The following is an 18681-nucleotide window of genomic DNA, read 5'->3' as shown; positions in this document are numbered from 1 at the left end:
GGATCTTACCAAACTCCTGATTACTTCTTATGTTTTGGATCAGTTCGTATACTTTCATTAGAGATTATATGAACAAAAATGATCAAATATGTATCCTTCACCTACAACAGTGGCCTTCACACGTAGTTCTTATCTTCATCTTCTCTGCAACAAACTGATAAACCCAACGATCGCTGCAGATAATTCAACTACTGATTCATCTTTTTCTCGCTTAGTTAGCATCCTGGCTGGATTAACCTTGGATTTCAACCTTCCACTTTAATCAGACTGTTTTTAATGAAAACTATCTATAAACTGCAGCATTTAGAAAAAATGTTTCCAGTCAAACCTTTTTCTAATTGGATTTTCTTAACAGATTCACTTTGTAAAACTGATGGCACTTAAAAAAAATTATATTATAATGTTATAATGAAAAGAAAAACTGTCAAGTGGAAGAATGAATTTCCACAACTATTAAAGGACACATGTGATTAAGCTGTGAGAGTCCTATAAATTCAAATATTCTTGACTTATGTTTGTTCTTAAATGTGAATAGGACATTTCTCTAGTAAATTTCAAGTACTCTAGCTGTTCTCTAGGAAAATTCAAAATATTAGATATCAAGAGGTTTTTATAATTAGCATAGTTTAGTTTTTATGGGTAATATGCCTCATCAGAATTTTAGCATTGGATCTTTCACCTTTAGGTCAGCGATGCCTAACCTATTCTCTCTGAAAACCCTAAAAATGCCTGCAGCCTGATTGCCCAATTTAAATCACTTTGAGAAGGTTAAATGCTTGAATGTTTCAATGAAGATGGGACCTGTTTTTGTGTTGTAGCGAGCATTGATGAGAAATTTAAGTTATTTCAAACTATTACTGAGCCCTTTGTGAGAAATAATTTTGACCCAGATTTGGACTTTTTTTTTTTAAACGAAATGAGTGAAGGTTTTATATTTTATTATCAGTTGATGAAATTTCCAGAATAAAAATTTCTGAGTTGTAGCGGCCTTCAGAATGTCGATGAGCTTCAGGAAGGGTTTCAGGTTTGTCGTTGTGCCAGCCGGGACTGTTTTAATTCTCTTCTTTCCAATGAAGTGCAGTCTGGTTCAGAGTGCAGCTGCTTTTAACAATAAGAGGATAAATAAGGCAATAGATGAGATCCAGTTACTCCTATTTTTAGGTTTCCGCCTCTCTTCCAGGTCTTTTTAGAATATAATTAAAGATTTTATGTCTTGGCAAAAAATCTGATATGTTTGGACCTCGACCTCGATTTGACTTGTTTTGGCTACAAAACAGTGGAATCACTCCAAGCCCTGTACTCCTTTTAAAAACGACACTCTTGCTTTAGTTTATTTGATTTTTTTTTACTGTAATTGCTGGTTTGAGTTTCTGTGCAAATTGCATCACAAGTGTTTCGCTTTAATAAGACTTTAATACCAAAGTCTGTCAATCAGATACTTTGTTTTTTTTAAGGCACTGATTAATATTTGAATACGTGAAATCTAAGATCAATGTGAATAGGTTTACTCACCTTAGTCAGCATTTGTTTCACTGAGTTTCAGCTTATCACTTTTTAGTTTTTAGCCCAAACAAGCTTAAAATCAATTCATACAAAAAACCCACATTTACTTAGTTACATTTATTCTATATTTATACTGAATAATACTTTAGTTTGGTGGTAATTTTAGTAACCAGGCTTGCACTCTTTATGTTAGCATTAACCATTAATAGAAGTCGCCATATATAAAAAAAAGAATTTTAACACAGTAATGTTTTTAATTAGGGTTTTTGCATCAAAGTGATACATGGGTCTGAAACAGTATACTAGAAAAGTTTTCTATTTAATTGTGGGTGTATGTGAGGTCACTGTGGTTCTGATGTGAATTAAATTGGTGCACTTGTATGTGCAGATCAGACACATAATGCACACACATGCTCGCTGTTGAACCATGTGACCAAGTGAGGAGGGGTCTCTATCTTTTTTCTTTTTTTCCTCCTCTCAGCAACTCTCACTCACTGTAATGACCTATTCTTGGAGCTTTTTTCCAGTTGCCTCATCGGAAAACCATGTGGAGAGGGACGGCCGAGCTACATCGATTGAACGGTTCTGCTCGCAATTTAAGTCCATCGGAGAGGCCTTGGCTAGGCTCTCTAACAATGTTACTCTCTGACTTGGTCTGAGTGTGGAGAGGTGTGTCAGCTCAAATGCAAAGGCAACACAAGGAAGGTGCAAATACATTAAAAGAAATCTTCAGGGTGGTTTGGAGTGGCGCTGCGGCTTTTCATTATACTTTAATTGGACATTTATTACATCGGGTAAGCAAAAGCTTATAGCATGGTATAAAGGGCCCAACACACTCGTTGGTAGCAAGCCAAGCATGTCTGTACACTGTAAAGTTTACGAGGGTCTAATGTCCTGCTCACTACATGATTTGGTTGAGATATAATTATTAAATATTATCAGAATATTTCAAAAACTCTTTAACATCAGTACAGCTAGTTTTAAAAAAGCCTTCATGCTCACAATTGACACGAGGATGTTGTTTTAAAAAGATACTGTATATAAAATTCCCTTTGCAACACCTTTATTTATATTATTGTTATTAAGTAGAGAAGTATTGCTTTTAAGTAGGAAGTTGTTTTTTTTTTGGAGAAACCGTTCCAGCCTGGTTTCATCAGTTATGTTGTTCATGTGGAGCTTCTTTTTCCCCCATAAAACTCACATATAAAAGATGGGACATATTTCAGAGTTGGATAAATGGCCAGCCATAAGTTTCAAAATTCTTAACACACAATAAAATTTTAAAGGCCTTTGTTTCTGTTTTGTTTTTGCCTTTTTGACAACCTTTTGAAATAAGACATTATCACGTGTCCTTTTTTCTTCCCACTTTAAACTGATTTAAAACCATTCAAATCTCATTTTCAGAATTCAGCATGTGAGGAAAGTATGATTTCCAGTGTGTCCCGTTACGGCATGCTTCACAGTGCAATCTGATGACAAAATGCTCTTTGAAATTGAATTCTTGCAGCGTGTGTGCGTGGTGGTGTTTGATGCTGAAACACTATAAAAATAACCTCCGATGCAGCTGTGGAAAACAGCTCAGGGGTCAAGTTGCCCACGAGTTTTGGTTAAGGATCAACTTTCATGTGTGTTTCCAAACCTCCGTCACCAGCAGGGAAACTCGGAAAGTGACCCCCAGTTCGGCCTCAGCCTCACCCTGTGGAGTGGAAACTGGCCTTCCTTGGGCCAAAGCACTGATTTTAACTGAAAATTAAACAGATGCTTTTTGAAAGTGTTTGAAATGTGCATCACGTTTACTTTCATTTATTTTCTGCTGGTATTCCCACAGCAGATACAGTAAACCTTGATTTATGGCTTTAAAGATGAATCTGCTGCATATTTGTAGCTCTGTTAGCTCATAAAGTTTATTATCCTCATTCTCAGGATTGAGATCGAGGACTCGGAGGCAGTCGGCATTTCTAATATCATCTCCAATCTGATCACCATGTTCCCACGGAGTATTTTAACGGCACTGCCCAGCGACCTCTTTACCTCCTTCATCAACTGCCTCACGCTGCTCACCTGCTCGTTTGGACGCAGCGCCGCCCTGGAGGAAGTGGTGAGTTTCGACCCCTCTTCATCAAATCCAGTTCTCAGAGAAAGGTTTTAGAGTTCACTTTGCGGTAATAAGTGTTCACAGGCCTTCCAATTTTGCTTAAAATGAATTTATAATAAATTTCAGCTGGATAAGGATGACATGGTTTACATGGAGGCCTATGACAAGCTGCTGGAGTCGTGGCTAACGCTCGTGCAGGACGAGGAGCATTTCCCTCGCGGGTGCTTCGTGCAGCCAGCCATCCAAGTTTTCAACTCATACATCCAGTGTCACTTGGCAGCTCCCGACGGCACGCGCAACCTGGTGAGCCTTTTTCTTTACTGTACACGAAGAACACTGGACTCGGCAACATGTTATTTATCTCACACTTTTCCTGAACCACGCTCAGTCGGTGAACGGGATTTCCTCTCACGATGAGGAAGAGATCAACGAGCTGCAGGAAGACGACAGAGAGCTGTTCTCAGACCAGCTGTCCAGCATTGGCATGTTGGGACGTGTGGCAGCTGACCACTGTATCCCTCTGCTCACAAGGTAAACACACAGCAGCTTACCAGCTCGACCTGGTGTGACCTCTTTCAGATTACAGATCTGGTGATTGTTTCTTTATCTGGTTAGTTTTTTGTATTCTTTTAGTTTTTTTTAAGTGCTGCACTGCTTGTGTTTCTATTTTTATATTTCCATTTTGACCTGTTTGCAGCCTGCTGGAGGACCGAGTAACACGACTGCACGGCCAGCTGCAGAGGACCCAGCAGCACCTTATGGCCTCGTCTGACCTTGGATCAGTGGACCGTAAAGTCCTGGATGACTTATATGAGGACATTCACTGGCTCATACTGGTCTCAGGTCAGCAGCAGGACAGAAATATTACGAAAAACAGATTGACTCATACTGCGTTTGTGTGTGGTTATACAGTTTCCCCCCTCCTCTCTGAACCTGCAGTTACTGTAAATCCAGCACTGTTGCATTACCTCACGGTGGTTGTTTCTGAGAGTAGAGAGTAGTTTCCCAGTGTTTGGGGTTCAGTGCAAACTTCCCAAGATCAAAAATAATACATGCACACATAGTATTGAATACACTTTGAGAAAGTAAATGAGAAGCCATCTGATGTTCTCGTAGAAAAGAATATGGCTGTTTAATAAGTTCTCATAAATGTTTTTTCCAGTGCAGCTTTTTTCCATTTAATGGCTTTATGTGTTAGTAGGACAGAAGAACAGAACCCCACCCAGTCTGTGGGTTTAATTAATGAAATATTGCAGCCATTATTGTGAATTTCTCTGTATTACCATTCAGGCAGGGTTGACAAGTGTCCCAAAAGGAGACTCCTTTTTTTTCTTCTTCTCTCAAATCTAATTTTAAAACGAGTTCAGAGTAAGTGTATTTCATGCATGCAACACTTTTTTTGCACTAAATTTGTCTCTTTTCAGTTATTACAAACAATTAGCACCCTAGCCCTGAGAAAGTAGAGCTGTGCCTGTTTTTGACATGACCAATGCCGTTTTCATATTTTATTTTTGATAAATAGTTGCTAATTAGCAGTTAATTATAATATTAATTTGAATTAAATGAATTAATTGTTTAGCTTGCATTTTGACAGCTTTAGTTTAGCTTTAGGGTCGTAACCAACACCATAAGCACATTTTAAGACCCCAGTCATTTGATTAATGAAGGTGACTGCCTTATAAGGCGACCTATTTCAGTGCACCTATTAGCTAAAGCAGCTACAGCGTAAGTCGGGTATATAAAAATGTATTCCCTGTACTGTTAGCATCAAGGAAGAATGAGTTGGAGAGACCAAAATGGTATTCTTGTGTCAGGTTGTAAACATGTTTTTTTTTTCTGTGGTAAAGTTAGAACATTTAACATGGGAGTCTATGGGGCTGACACAATAAATAATCATTTATTTTTTTGTTATAATTTCATCAGGGGGGCAGGGATAGCTCAGTAGGTAGAGTGGTTGCCCCATGATTGGAAGGTCGGGGGTTCGATTCCCCTTAACAGCTACCCTGAGGTACCCCTGAGCAAGGTACCGTCCCTACACACTGCTCCCCGGGCGCCCAATGGCTGCCCACTGCTTCACTGAGTGAATGGGTTAAATGCAGAGAGCAATTTCCCCACGGGGCTCAATAAAGTACAATAATCAGAAGGTTCATTAAACACTCCATCTTTAAAAAAAATTGAATGTTCTGGCAAATATATCACAGTCCAACCTTTAACAGTCTAAGAGCAAAAAATGTTCCAGTTACAAACATAGAAGACTGGAAATGAAACAAAAGCCAAAGTTAGAGCTTAAACTGTTAATTTTTCTTCACTTCACTTTTACCCTCATAGTAAAATGAGCAGGCTTCAACGTGGCTACCTGTACCTGTCTGTGCTCTTTAGGTTATCTACTAGCAGACGATCCTCAGGGTGAAACCCCGCTGATCCCCTCAGAGGTGATGGAGTTCTCCATCAAACACTCAACAGAGGTGGATATCAATACAACGCTGCAGATCCTCGGCTCACCGGGAGAAAAGGCCTCGTCCATACCGGGCTGCAACCGCACAGACTCTGTGATCAGGTATTGCGCTCTGTTTATTTCATGTTTGTTTGCTTTTTGTTTTGTTTTTTTGTCATAGCCTTCACATTTTTTTTCAGATGTTTTTAAAAATTTAAGTATCTTAAGTTGAGCTGTGGTACGCTGTTACTTGCTCTTCTGGCTTAGCTGTTCAGACAACAATCTGTTTAAGGTTCCAGCAGCTGTCTGAGAGTTTTGTCATTGTGTCTTCAGATGTCAGCAGAAGTAGTTGCCCAGTAGTCGGGGACCCACACATGTTAAAACCATTTTTTCTGAGTAGCTGAGATGCTTAAATCTCACATTCATTGCTGTTTTCAAAAGTTAGAATTTGCAGCTCCAGACTGTAGAAACGTTGAATCTTTGTTTGCTTTGTGCTTTTTGTTGCATTTTGACTGCTGGTTTATAATTCTGATATCACATCTTTGGACTCATACAGATTAAACTGTGTGTTGAGTCTAAGCCTCCCTCTCTACGTGCAGTTTCCTCACTGCTGGGAGTTAGTTGGACGCAAAGTTTGTCACCGTTATTGTCCCATAAATCTAAAGGTGGGCTCGTTTCTTTGCATTCACTCAGGTCTGAATGTGGAGCTGTAAAAACACAGGAACACGTACTGTGGTAATACGATAGTTTAATGTTGGGCGGTCCAGACAAACTCTTTTAAATATATCTGTGAAGGTTCTCAGTCATCCAGGTCATCGTAGTCAAAGGAGCTTGCACCTCACCATTTGACCTTAGAACTGAAGAAGCTTCTCGGATGAGAGGTGAAACGTCTTCAAGTAACTTAAAGAAGTCCAGACGCTTTTCTTTGCAAGCTCCTTTGACTCTTTTAAATATAAATGCACACGTATGACAAAACATGCATCAGTGTAATTCACAAATATTTGAGTTTTTACTGAGGGTGGCTGATATTTCCAGCTTTTTTTCTTTTACGACGGCAGCACCTCATTCATTTTTTCTAGTTTCTGTGTCGCACTGTTGTTACTCTGGGATTGTTGTACATTAGTGCAAAATGTTGGTGCTAAAAATACACCAGCAGATAATTAAATACGCTCAAGCATGCAAAGTATAGCTCTAGGAGCTGTTACCGGATAGGATTTATTTTTTAGCATCTATTAGCTGTGCAGCTTGCAGTGTTGGGAGCCTTGGGCTGCTCGGAGGCTTTATCATTGCACTGGATGCTCGTCTGTTTAAAGGCATTCGTGTGTGTGTGTGTGTGTGTGTGTGTGTGTGTGTGTGTGTGTGTGATCACAGTGACGACAATAGACATTCACAGCAGCCACTGATGTTGTCTGTTGAAGGTCATGGTGCTGTTGTCTTTTCTAGATTGTTCATTGTGTATAGGTGTGTGTGTGTGTGTGTGTGTGTGGTGGATTGCAGATATGAGTGGCTGATGGCATCAGGTTTCCCAATAGCGAGCGGGCGACCCCAGCCCCATAAATGTCAGCGTGGTTTTGTTTTCTGCAAACAATGTGAAACTGTGCACTGTCCTCCTGTAAGCTGCTATAAGCCCTCTGTCTCTCTGTCCTTTTGTATTGTGTGTGTGTGGACTGGGAAGCTTACTCTTTAACACACGGGCAGCAAGAGGATCATCAGCTGATATGTGATCATTTTGCTGTAGCGGTGGGGTATAATTTCGTTGCTAACAATAAAATCAATGGCCAGGCATTAAATATGCCTGTGCACAGGGTATAAGTATAAAGTGTCTACACAGTCTCTCCATAGTCTCCTTGTTGCGTTTTAATTCCTCCAGAGCTGTATATTCAACATTGGTATATTTATTGGCCATCTCAAAATGGATAGAAATAAAGACACTGAACATGCTGAACCATGTTAAACGGTTACAAGCGTGACGTTCTCCGTGGTTTCTCGAGACCTTTTCACATCTGTCACTTCTGCTCAGTGTGTGAAAACCACAGCGTGCCAGTGGTGGGCCTGCCAATTCTGGTAATCAATGACAAATGCCAGTCTGCTTATATGGACTCATTAGAGCAGTGGTTCCCAAACTTTTTTCGCTGGGCCCCCCTTTGTTTTACAGAAAAATGTTCGCGCCCCCCCTTGCGCACGCACACACACACACGCACAAACACATCCTCCAACCACACACACCCATATTTTGCTCCATTGCAGTTTATTTCACACCTCAAACATTTAGTAAACAATTAAGCAAATACAAGTAAACTGCAATAAATAAACCACTAACTCTTTTACGCTACGTCCGCACCTACACGGGTATTTTTGTAAACGCAGCTGTGTCGTCCACACGGAAACGGCGTTTCAAATCACCGAAAACTGAGATTTTTAAAACTCCTTTTTTGCGTTTCCGTGTGGACGAGGAATACAGAGTTCATCACGCAGCGTCAAAGGGATGCGCCTTTTTTCACGTCACGCTGTGCGCCACGTTATTGTTTACATGAGAGGAATTGCAGAAACAAAATACTGTTAATCTGACTATCTGCAGGTTTTACACGCTTACACACACGCAGTTACTGTCCCTCCGTTTACAAAGGCAGAGGCGTCACGGTGTGATTATTTTACATGTAGTTGTTTTTTCCTGTGTAATAATATTCAACATTGCTATCAATACATTTTTCAAAAAGTGCCTCTCTGTGCAAAATGGGTTTAAAACCATAAACGGCTGTGAGATCCTGTTTGTCTGTGATTTGAACCGGGGGAACAAATCGTGACAGGATCAGCCTGATGTTATTTGTATCCTGCTGTAACTTTACTGTATAAAGAGCTAACATCTCCAAAATGTCAGGAGTAGTTAGTCATTACAAGTGTTTGTGAACTAAAAATCAAGAATGTGGGATCCTGTTTGTCTGTGATTTAAACAGCCCAGCGCTGCTCCCTACAAAGGAAAGACCAATTCTGCAGGGAGACCTACCTCGGCACTTGTGCAGGTGAAACCAAAGGGCAGACATGCTTCACCATATTTTCTAGTCTTTGGCTTAGAATGAAGTTGGTTTGGAAACATATTCAGCGATGCTTCATCTCCTGCTTTGCGTTTGTGTGGGCGCCCGTGATAGCAGTGTCCAAGCGTTGTTGTGTTTTGTTTTTTCCCTTTTCATGCCGCACCCCCCCTGCAATGGCCCCACACTTTAGGAAGGTCTGCATTAGAGGGTTTCAGGCCCTCAGGCAACCCTCATGAAGTCTTTTTCTGATTGTTTGATCAGAGACATTTGCAACAGTGTCATGCAGAAGGTCAATTTTTTGGCTCTGGCAGTGCTCATTCTGTTCCTTCTTGGGACTTCTACGGCCCTGTCCAGCTCTCCTGAGTAACTTCCTGTCTCCTGGAATGTCCCCCATGCTTTTGATACTGTGCTGGGAAAAACAGCAAACCTCCTGGCAATGGCGGATGTTGATATGCCATCCTGGTGGAGCTGGACTACCTGTGAAACCTGTGTAGGGTGCTTTTGTGTGACAAATATACCTCTAGGTGCTGTTAACGGATAGGATTTGTAAAAACAAAACAAAAAAAGATGGCGGTGAAGCTCTAAATCCAACTTCCTTTGCCTTCAGGTTGCTGTCAGCGGTGTTGAGGACGTCAGAAGTGGAGTCCAGGGCAACCAGAGCGAATCTGACGGAGCTTTTGAGCCCGCAAATGGGGAAGGACATCGTGTGGTTCCTCAGACGATGGGCTAAGACGTATCTGCTCGTGGACGAGAAGCTCTATGGGCAGGTATAAGGCTGAGCTAACCGATCGCTTCATCGATCAGATCTTTTCTACACTGTCGCTGTAATACACATTTTTGCACCAGTTGGTATTTTTCTCCAATAATGGCCATAAAGCAGGCAGTCGTCTTCTATCCAGCTCATCCTTTTCTACCCTTCCTCAGATCAGCATCCCCCTCAGCACAGCGTTTGGTGCCGACACAGAGGGGGCCCAGTGGATTGTGGGATATCTCCTGGAAAAGGTGATCAACAACCTGACCGTGTGGAGCTCAGAGGCTGAGCTAGCCAACGACACCGTGGAGCTGCTGGTGACGCTGGTAGAGAAGCGGGAGAGGTAAGAACATGTTACTCTTTGATAGACAAATAATGTTTTCAGGTAATCAGAAATAAATGTTCAGTATTTAAACTGAATGTTTAGATGACCTTCCCATTCCCCAATGACACATTTGTTACACATAATATAACCACATATAATTTAACCATGAGCATGTTTGCTTGCTTTTCAAAAATATTACATCTCCCTTCACATCTTGTGTTGATAAATGCAGATTTTTATAAGAAAATCTATTCTTTTCTCTGGTTAGCACTGGGCAGGAGTCACAGTGGATCGTCAGACTCTAACAGACCCGTTGCCTCCCTCTCCATTCAGGGCAAACATCGTGGTGCAGTGTGAGAGCTGGTGGAACCTGGCGAAGCAATTTGCCAGCCGCAGCCCACCTCTCCACCTGCTGTCCAGCTCCGTGCAGAGGACTCTGATGAAGGCTCTGGTCCTGGGAGGCTTTGCACAAATGGACTCTGATGCCAAGCAGCAGTACTGGGCTGAGGTGTGCTGATACGTGTAGAAGTACTTAAGTGATTTACTGATTAATGATTGTTTAGTAGTAGTGGTTGCACTGGGGGGGGGAAGCAAAGTAAATGAAGTCTTAGTACAGTGAAACAGGAGAATTAGCAGAAGAGTAAAATGTAAAAGGCCGTGACATTTTGGTAATGAGCGGCGTTGCTAAGAAGCAGTCAGTGTGTGTCTCTGTGCATCGGATAATTGTTTCAAGTGCTTGTGACGCATTAAGTTGTTTTCCCGTATAAAGTGGGTTTGATCTGTTTGTTTGCAGCCTGCTTCTCTAACTACTTCTCTCGTCTTGCACAGTTTTATCTTTTTGTAGCATCGTCTGTCAAATCTAGCAAGCCAAAGCTTTTTGCAATTCTTTTTAACATTACAGCTCTAAAAATCACAAAAAATCCTTTCAAAAAAAAAAAATCAAATTATTTAGTCCTGTTTAGAGATGAGGAGCTGCACAGAGTTCAGTGAGCTATGAGGATTAGGACAGATGGATGAAGTCGATAATATTCCTGCGTTTAGTCTTTCTCCCGTGTGTATAACATGATCCTCGCCGTGATCCTGGAGGTCCTTTTCTTAATAAGCTGACAGTAGTAAACGGGGGTGCAAAGCCACAATGACTCCAAAGTAATTATGGTGAGTGTAGGAGTGAGGTCGCAGCTGTCGGTCCGTACAGCTGTTCTGTCTGAAGTCAGATCGCTCTGTGTTTGGAAGTAGAGCGAAGCACCTGACAACTGATCAAACACGGCTTTGGTTGATCTCTACTGTAGTGATGTTTGTTTACATGGACAGAAAATTCTCTTTTATCCTACTTGTTCAAGTCACTTTGTTTGATTGAGTTCAGGCAAACCCTTTAAAGGGTTACAAGGAGGGTCTTGAATATCCTCCACGCAGTTACACCATCACCAGTCTGAAACATCACAGCAGAAATTGAGACTCATCACCAAATTTGGTGAGCCTGACATTACATCAACAAGGCATATGTGCCCAGAGAATTTCCTCTTTTTTTGTGGATCATCTTCTGTAAATCCAGAGATGGTTTTGTTGGGAAAATCCTGCTAGGTCAGCAGTTTCTCAAATGCTCCAACAAGCACGTCGGACTCCAACAGCCATGCCATGTTCAAAGTCACATAAACCACCTTTCATCCCCATTCTCGGTTGAACTTAAGAAGGTTATTTTGCCAGTATCTGCAAGTGCAATGGGTTGCTGCGCTTTTTGCTAACAAGCAACAGTTGAACAGTTGTGCCTAATTAAGTGGCCAGTGACTCTATATTATACCGGTAGTCAAATACTCTGTAGCTCTAATGCACTGTCTCGCCATCTGACCTTCTGCCTGTCGTTGCAGGTGCTTCACCCGCTCCAGCAGCGTTTTCTTAACCTCATCAACCAAGAGAACTTTGCTCAGATCAGCCAAGAAGAAGCTGTCAAACAGGAAATCGTCGCTACGTTGGAGGCGTTGTGTGGCATCGCAGAGGCGACGCAGATCGACAACGTGGCCTCGCTCTTCTCTTTCCTCATGGACTTCCTGTCCAGCTGCATTGGCCTCATGGAGGTAACAGAATCTAACCCTGTAGATATAGAGATTGAAAATGTGACGTCACTCAGGGGTAAAACCGCAAAGAATTCTGGGAACTCGTGGCAAGAGGTACTAGCGCACGCAGGCTTTCAATTGAAATCAGTTACACAGCGATAAAAAGAAACGCAAAAAATGTCAAGAAGCTGTTGTATTATTAACTGCAATAGCCGGTCGCATGACAGCCACGGGAAGCCGACGGGTAAAGAGATCGGTTGTTATCGGATTACGTCGTTGAAGAGCCGACGGATGGCCTGGATATACCAAATATAACGTCCCAGAACACTCCAGCTCACATGTTAGTCTGCTCCAAGCAAAACACTGGCAAAGGTCAGTGTTTTGTAGTAGTTAAAACGTCATTTTTCTTAACATGCTTGTAACCTATATCACCAATTAAGTCTGGCGCTGAACAGAAATGGTCGCGCTATGCTCCTTTGTTTATTGTGCATAAATAGTGAATTGTCCTGACACAATATTGCGTTTCGCTTCTGTTATTATGGTACATTGACAAAAACATATACTTTTATTCACAGGATAAAACAGTTGTTTTGTATCACTAATTGCCCAGTACGATTACAGCATACAGTATTATTGTCACTGCTACATTTCTGTGATGCTACCAGAAATTATTTCCACTGCTAATTAATTACCGTTGAGCTCAAAGGTCCTATTAATAAACGGTTAAGGAATGTGTATTTATGACGACGATTTGTGAGACTGGTAAACTTATGATAGGTACGATGGTCTTTCGTTCTACACGGTGCATTTCAAGGTCCTGCACCCATCCGTCGGTAAACTGTACCTGGGCTTGTTGCAGTGACCTGAAGTTACTAAACTTCATGAGTGTATGCACTCACTCCAAGAACCGTATAATTATAAATATGAGCGTGGTGAAAGTTGGGCAGCACGCTAACGTCTTTGGTCCACTCTGTGTGCTCGTAAGGGTCTGACCCTTTCACTCCTTTGATTTTTTCCTCGTATCTTTTCTTTGACTTTTCGTTGAGTCTGTCTTTGTACGGACCGGCATTGTTCTCCTTCGTTTTGTACATAATTTTTTTGGGGGGCAAAGAAAAAGCAAGAATTTATTGGAACCGGAGAATGAAGGTTTGCGGTGCTGCAAATGCTTGCATTTGATGCGGTACTTGGATTGTTTTGCCACGAGTTCCCAGCATGCAATGTGCAAAAGTCACGTGGTCTGTCAATCTCTATTGAGCTGAATTAAAACCTGAATCTGATCTGACAACACCTTTTTTTTTCTCTTTTGTCACCCAGGTTTACAGTAACACACCGGAAACAATCAACCTCATCATTGAGGTTTTTGTGGAAGTGGCTCACAAACAGATCTGTTACCTGGGAGAGGTGAGAGACGTTTCCACTGTGTTACCTGCAGACAAGGTTTTAAAGTATAAAATGCTGGTGGTTTTCCATCTGGCATAGAAACAAACTCCAACTGTATGTCCAAGACTCACTTAATATATTTCTGAAGAAGGAAAAAACTGCACTGGCAACCAAACATAGGATTTTCAATTTGACACCATCTAACGCAACTCTTGGATCACTTTGAAACTTGGTGACTCTGACCTCAAGACTAAGGTCAGAGGTCTGTTTTCCTGAGGATTTTGTAAACACAATCACTTGAGAAAGATGTCACCTAGGGTTTTCAAATTGATACCATAGAGGCATCGACTGGGAGGCTGTAGGTTAGCATTTTTATCGTCATGGAAGCACAGTTGTAATAGTGGTCACTTGTGTACTCCTGATTCAGACCAAGTCCATGAAGCTGTACGAGGCGTGCCTAACGCTGCTGCAGGTCTACTCCAAAAACAACCAGAGCAGGAAGCGAAGCGATGCCACGGCCGAGGAGGACCAGTACCAGGACCTGCTGCTCATCATGGAGCTGCTCACAAACCTGCTCTCCAAAGAGTTCATCGACTTCAGCGACACAGGTGAGGTTTTTAAAAAAATAGATTTTGCGTATTTTTCCTCTTAAAAAGAAGACGTTGCTAAAGTTTAAACTTGACCAAGTGGCTGTGCGTTCTAGATGATGTGTTTCGAAATCAAGACCAGGGAACACCAGCATCCAATCGAACAGTATCCGCTGCAGATGTCGTTCTCTATGGTGTCAATATAGTTCTTCCGCTCATGTCTCAGGACCTGCTCAAGGTAAAACATAATCACGGATGTCTCTTTATATATTGATATAATATCATGTCTGTGACATATGTGAGCTCACGCTGATCCTGTTCTCGTTATTTTCCAGTTCCCCTCTTTGTGTAACCAGTACTACAAACTCATCACCTTCATCTGTGAGATCTTTCCAGAAAAGATCCCACAGCTGCCAGAAGACCTCTTCAAGAGCCTCATGTTCTCCCTGGAGCTGGGAATGACCTCGTATCCTCTTGCTGTGCCAGCAGTATTGATTGTTATGGTGGGATTTATGAGAGAATATCCAGTATCTGTAGAATATCCACATATTGGCTGTAGAGGTGGGCGGATTGATCCAAATATCGATAGCATTGATCTCAACGCTGGTATTGATATCGGTTTGATACTAGTGGAATAGGATCCTTTTTCTATCCTTTAAGTTCAGTATGTAGCCTGCATAATTACATAATTACATAGAACTGTTGACATAGATGTTGTCTGGAATACGGCAACAATCTTTCTAAATACTCAGAAGGCCACACCACGGGAGATTTGTTCTTTTCTTGCACTTAGTCGTTTTCCTGTTTGCCTGCTGCAGCTGTGGACGAGCCTGTCAACAGGCAAAAATGATTTTGTCAAAATAGTTTGTGCTCCTTAACATCTGTTTCAGGATGAGTTCTGAAATCAGCCAGCTGTGTTTGGAGGCTCTGTCTCCTCTGGCTGAACAGTGCGCTAAAAACCAGGAGAAGGACTCTCCTCTCTTTATCGCCACCCGTCATTTCCTCAAGGTACGATACGCACTTCATGTTGTCATGACAGCATTACAATAAAACTTTTATAAAGGAAGAAAGGGGGGGAGTACTAATAAGTAAACAAATGCACACCAGCTCACGCCGTCCTCTGTGCACTCAGTTGGTGTTTGACATGCTGGTCCTGCAAAAACACAACACAGAGATGACCGTGGCGGCAGGAGAAGCCCTCTACACACTCGTGTGCCTGCACCAGGTGAGTAACACACAGTGCATGCAGCTCAGTGAAAATCTTTTTTCCCTCCCTCTCTTGTTCTGTGCAACAAATGAAGGCTTTTAAGATGCTGAAGGTCTTTCTTTTTGAAGGTTCCCAGGCTCTGCTTTTGTTCAGCTTCTAAATTGGAATTTCTTTTCTAAGCAGCATTTTAAAATGTGGGCTTCATCAAATACAGAAGTGCTTCAGGCTGAAACCCACAACTGTGCCGTTATTAACAGACTTTTACTCAGTGGCAAAAATGTGTTGATTACTGGACATAAAGCTTTTTGGTTTTTTTCCTCCTTTTTTGTGCGCTTTTAGCAAATGATTGAAACAAGCTGGCTTTCTGTTTCTGCCTTACAGTTAAATGTGACGGCACATTTTTAAACGTAACAACTGTATATGTAAGAAAATCCCTTTACTGGGACCTGAGTTGCTCCTGGCGTGCAGGCACAGTTTCATAAATGACGCAAGAAGCCCTCTAGTGGCTAGTTTGCAAAAACACAGCTGCACAAAAACTTGACCAGTTTTGTGATGTGCGAGTAGTTATTCTTTCAACCAGAGCTATTACATCGGGCATAAAGTGGTTGAAAGATATGCAGATTCCAACTATGTATTTATTTATATACTTATAATACTGACTTTTAGCGTATAGTGACAACTAAACAAACATACACAAATGCAGTTAAAAGGCCACATGACATTAATACCCAAAGATAAAACATTTTGGATGTTATTTTCATGACAGTAAACAACTAATATTCATTAAATCTATTTTCTGAATATCCATCCATTGCATTTATCCGGGGCCGTGTCGCGGGGGCAGCAGCCTAAGCAGAAAAGCCCAGACCTCCCTCTCCCCGGCCACCACCTCCAGCTTGTCCAGTGAAACACCAAGCGGTTCCCAGGCCAGCCGAGAGATATAACCTCTCCAGCGTGTCCTGGGTCTGCTCCGGGGCCTCCTCCCAGTGGGACATGCCCTGAAAGCATACTCGTCAGATGCCCAAACCACCTCATCTGGCTACTTTCAATATGGAGGAGCAGCGGCTCTACTCTGAGCCCCTCCCAGATGGCTGAACTTCTCACCCTATCTCTAAGGGAGAGGCCAGCCACCCTTTGGAGGAAGCTCATTTCTGCCACTTGTATCTGCGATCTTGTTCTTTCGGTCACTACCCACAGCTCATGACCATAGGTGAGGGTAGGGACATAGATCGACCGGTAAATTGAGAGCTTCGCTTTTACACTCCGTTCTCTCTTCAGCACGAAGGACCGGTGCAGCGTCCGTCGTCTGTCGATCTCCTACTCCCCTCTCCCGTCACTCGTGAGCAAGACCCCGAGATGCTTGAACTCCTCCACTTCTTTTCTCATTAAATCCTCTGCAAACTACTAGTGTTCATTTTTATAAAATAATGAATACTTTATTTAAAAGTTGGGAAATTTTACAGAATTGCAAGCAGAGATACCGACATGTGACTATGACGTGTACGCTGCAGTGGATTACACTGTAAACTGGAACATTGAATCTTGTGTATGTTTCCTTCTTTTTAACAATATAAATTATAAAATTAAAACAATTTTTCAATGTATTATAATGAAAGAGGGATAATACTATCTGCTTTAACCCTTGCCTTCGTTTGACACTAATCTGATGCTACATTGGTTTTCCATGTCAGGCGGAGTACTCGGAGCTGGTTGAGACCCTGCTGTCCTCTCAGAGAGACGCCATAATCTACCAGCGGTTAGCCGACGCCTTCAACAAGCTGACAGCCAGCAGCACGCCACCCACCATGGACCGCAAGCAGAAGGTTGCCTTCCTCAAAAGCCTGGAGGAGTTTGTAGCCAACGTCGGCGGCCTGCTCTGCGTGAAATAACCACTGGAAAACCAAACCGGCCTCTAATCATCGTCGTTCTGAAAAGCAACCAATCAAAGACGCCCCCTGCTTCATCCCTGAGAACTATGGGTAGAAGGGACGGCTGAAAGCCTCGGAGGACCTCTCTGGCAGCTGGGGCCGGTTGATCTCATGCCTGAATGTTTACCCTGTTTTCACCTCCTTGGATGTCTCCCCCCCCCCCCCCCCCTTTCCTACTGTTTCACCCGCCTGCCCAGCACGATCAGCAGACGCGATGAAGAGGAGGAGGAGCTAATTGTGGAGACTAAACTGCTGAGCAGATGACTCAGAGGTTCATGTTAGACTGAAGCAACTGAGCACGGACTGTCAAGCAGCAGCCGATGATTGCTGGTGTCCTCCCTTTCCACCTCCTCCTGCTCCTCCTCCCCCTCCTCATGTGCCTGGATCTTTCTGGAGCGCGCACACACACACACACACACACACACACAGGAACATAGAGAGCGACACTAAGGGCAAAACAAGTTGCTGTTCAGGTTTTGTATGCAGTTAGAGGCATTAGAGGGGCCAACCCACCCTAGTTCAAATACACACACACGTCACCCCAGTCCTTCCCAGAGTGCCTTTGTTCTGCCGATTGTTCTCTATGTGCGTCTGTGTGTTATAAGGAGAGAGAATCATGCCATACGAAAAATGACAACCAGTAAGGACTGTGCCTGCCAAAAACCTAAGAAGACATACAAAGCATGAGGTGTGGCCGGCTGTCTTTGAGGCTGCTGATGCACTCGGAACAGGAGGACATTTGTTTGTTGGGAACGTCAGAAAACCAAATTGAGATTGTGTTTGACTAAAGGGTGTAAATATCTATAAATATATAATGTTTTCAAGGCTGATACCCTTCAGAAATGTACGTTACGGGAATTAAAGATGACGGAAATGTTTTTATACACCAGTAAAAGGCAGGCAGAGATGTACGAGTTCAACAATGTATGAATTCAGCTAAAGAGGGAGCAATTTTCTCGCTGTTGACCTTTGCTGTTTGATATAGTTGGTTTTTTTTTTCCCTTCCTATTTGGATTTTAGTTTATATTGTGGCCCCCTTGCCTCTGGACACGTGAAGGCCAGAGACAGATGGCGCCTTGAAAGTTTAGCAGGATGATTTTATTAGTATTTTTCTACAGCAGCACCTCCACCCGATCAACACACACACACTGGATATTACAGAGACTGTTGGAGTTGAAGGACAGCAATAACAAACCAAATAAAAAGGATCAGAGCCACTTGCTGAAGCATTATGTTGGAGACAGAACCCTCCTCGTTCACAGTCCTATCCCTGTTATTGTAGATGGCTGTTTTGTTAATGAAGTGTAAAGTGTACATAAACGTATTGTATAAAACGTCCTGGCTTCTGTACTTTCTTTGACATGTGCGCTGGCTGTAGTAAACTGTTG

General features: G+C 42.4%; 1 protein-coding gene across 1 annotated transcript in view; it reads left to right on the top strand.

Moving 5' to 3' along the window:
• The window catches only part of xpo4 (exportin 4), a 69391-nt gene extending 50967 nt beyond the window's left edge, over positions 1 to 18424 (top strand). Inside the window, exons 9-24 of the mRNA XM_085435303.1 lie at positions 3427 to 3601; positions 3725 to 3901; positions 3987 to 4129; positions 4296 to 4441; positions 5978 to 6155; positions 9672 to 9831; positions 9989 to 10158; positions 10474 to 10648; positions 12006 to 12212; positions 13506 to 13592; positions 13999 to 14179; positions 14275 to 14396; positions 14494 to 14624; positions 15049 to 15166; positions 15291 to 15383; positions 17057 to 18424. Of these exons, the coding sequence (XP_085291429.1) occupies positions 3427 to 3601; positions 3725 to 3901; positions 3987 to 4129; positions 4296 to 4441; positions 5978 to 6155; positions 9672 to 9831; positions 9989 to 10158; positions 10474 to 10648; positions 12006 to 12212; positions 13506 to 13592; positions 13999 to 14179; positions 14275 to 14396; positions 14494 to 14624; positions 15049 to 15166; positions 15291 to 15383; positions 17057 to 17254 (2461 nt within the window). The 3' untranslated portion in view covers positions 17255 to 18424. The remainder of the gene's footprint in view (positions 1 to 3426; positions 3602 to 3724; positions 3902 to 3986; positions 4130 to 4295; positions 4442 to 5977; positions 6156 to 9671; positions 9832 to 9988; positions 10159 to 10473; positions 10649 to 12005; positions 12213 to 13505; positions 13593 to 13998; positions 14180 to 14274; positions 14397 to 14493; positions 14625 to 15048; positions 15167 to 15290; positions 15384 to 17056) is intronic.
• Positions 18425 to 18681: the final 257 nt, after the last annotated feature.

The sequence above is a fragment of the Copadichromis virginalis genome, linkage group LG16, assembly GCF_057382275.1.
Source record: "Copadichromis virginalis isolate Kocher_CV1m ecotype Utaka linkage group LG16, C_Virginalis_male_GT1.1, whole genome shotgun sequence".
Taxonomy (NCBI): domain Eukaryota; kingdom Metazoa; phylum Chordata; class Actinopteri; order Cichliformes; family Cichlidae; genus Copadichromis; species Copadichromis virginalis.
Note: the sequence above shows the minus strand (reverse complement) of the source record. Positions and strands in the feature narration are given on the sequence as shown.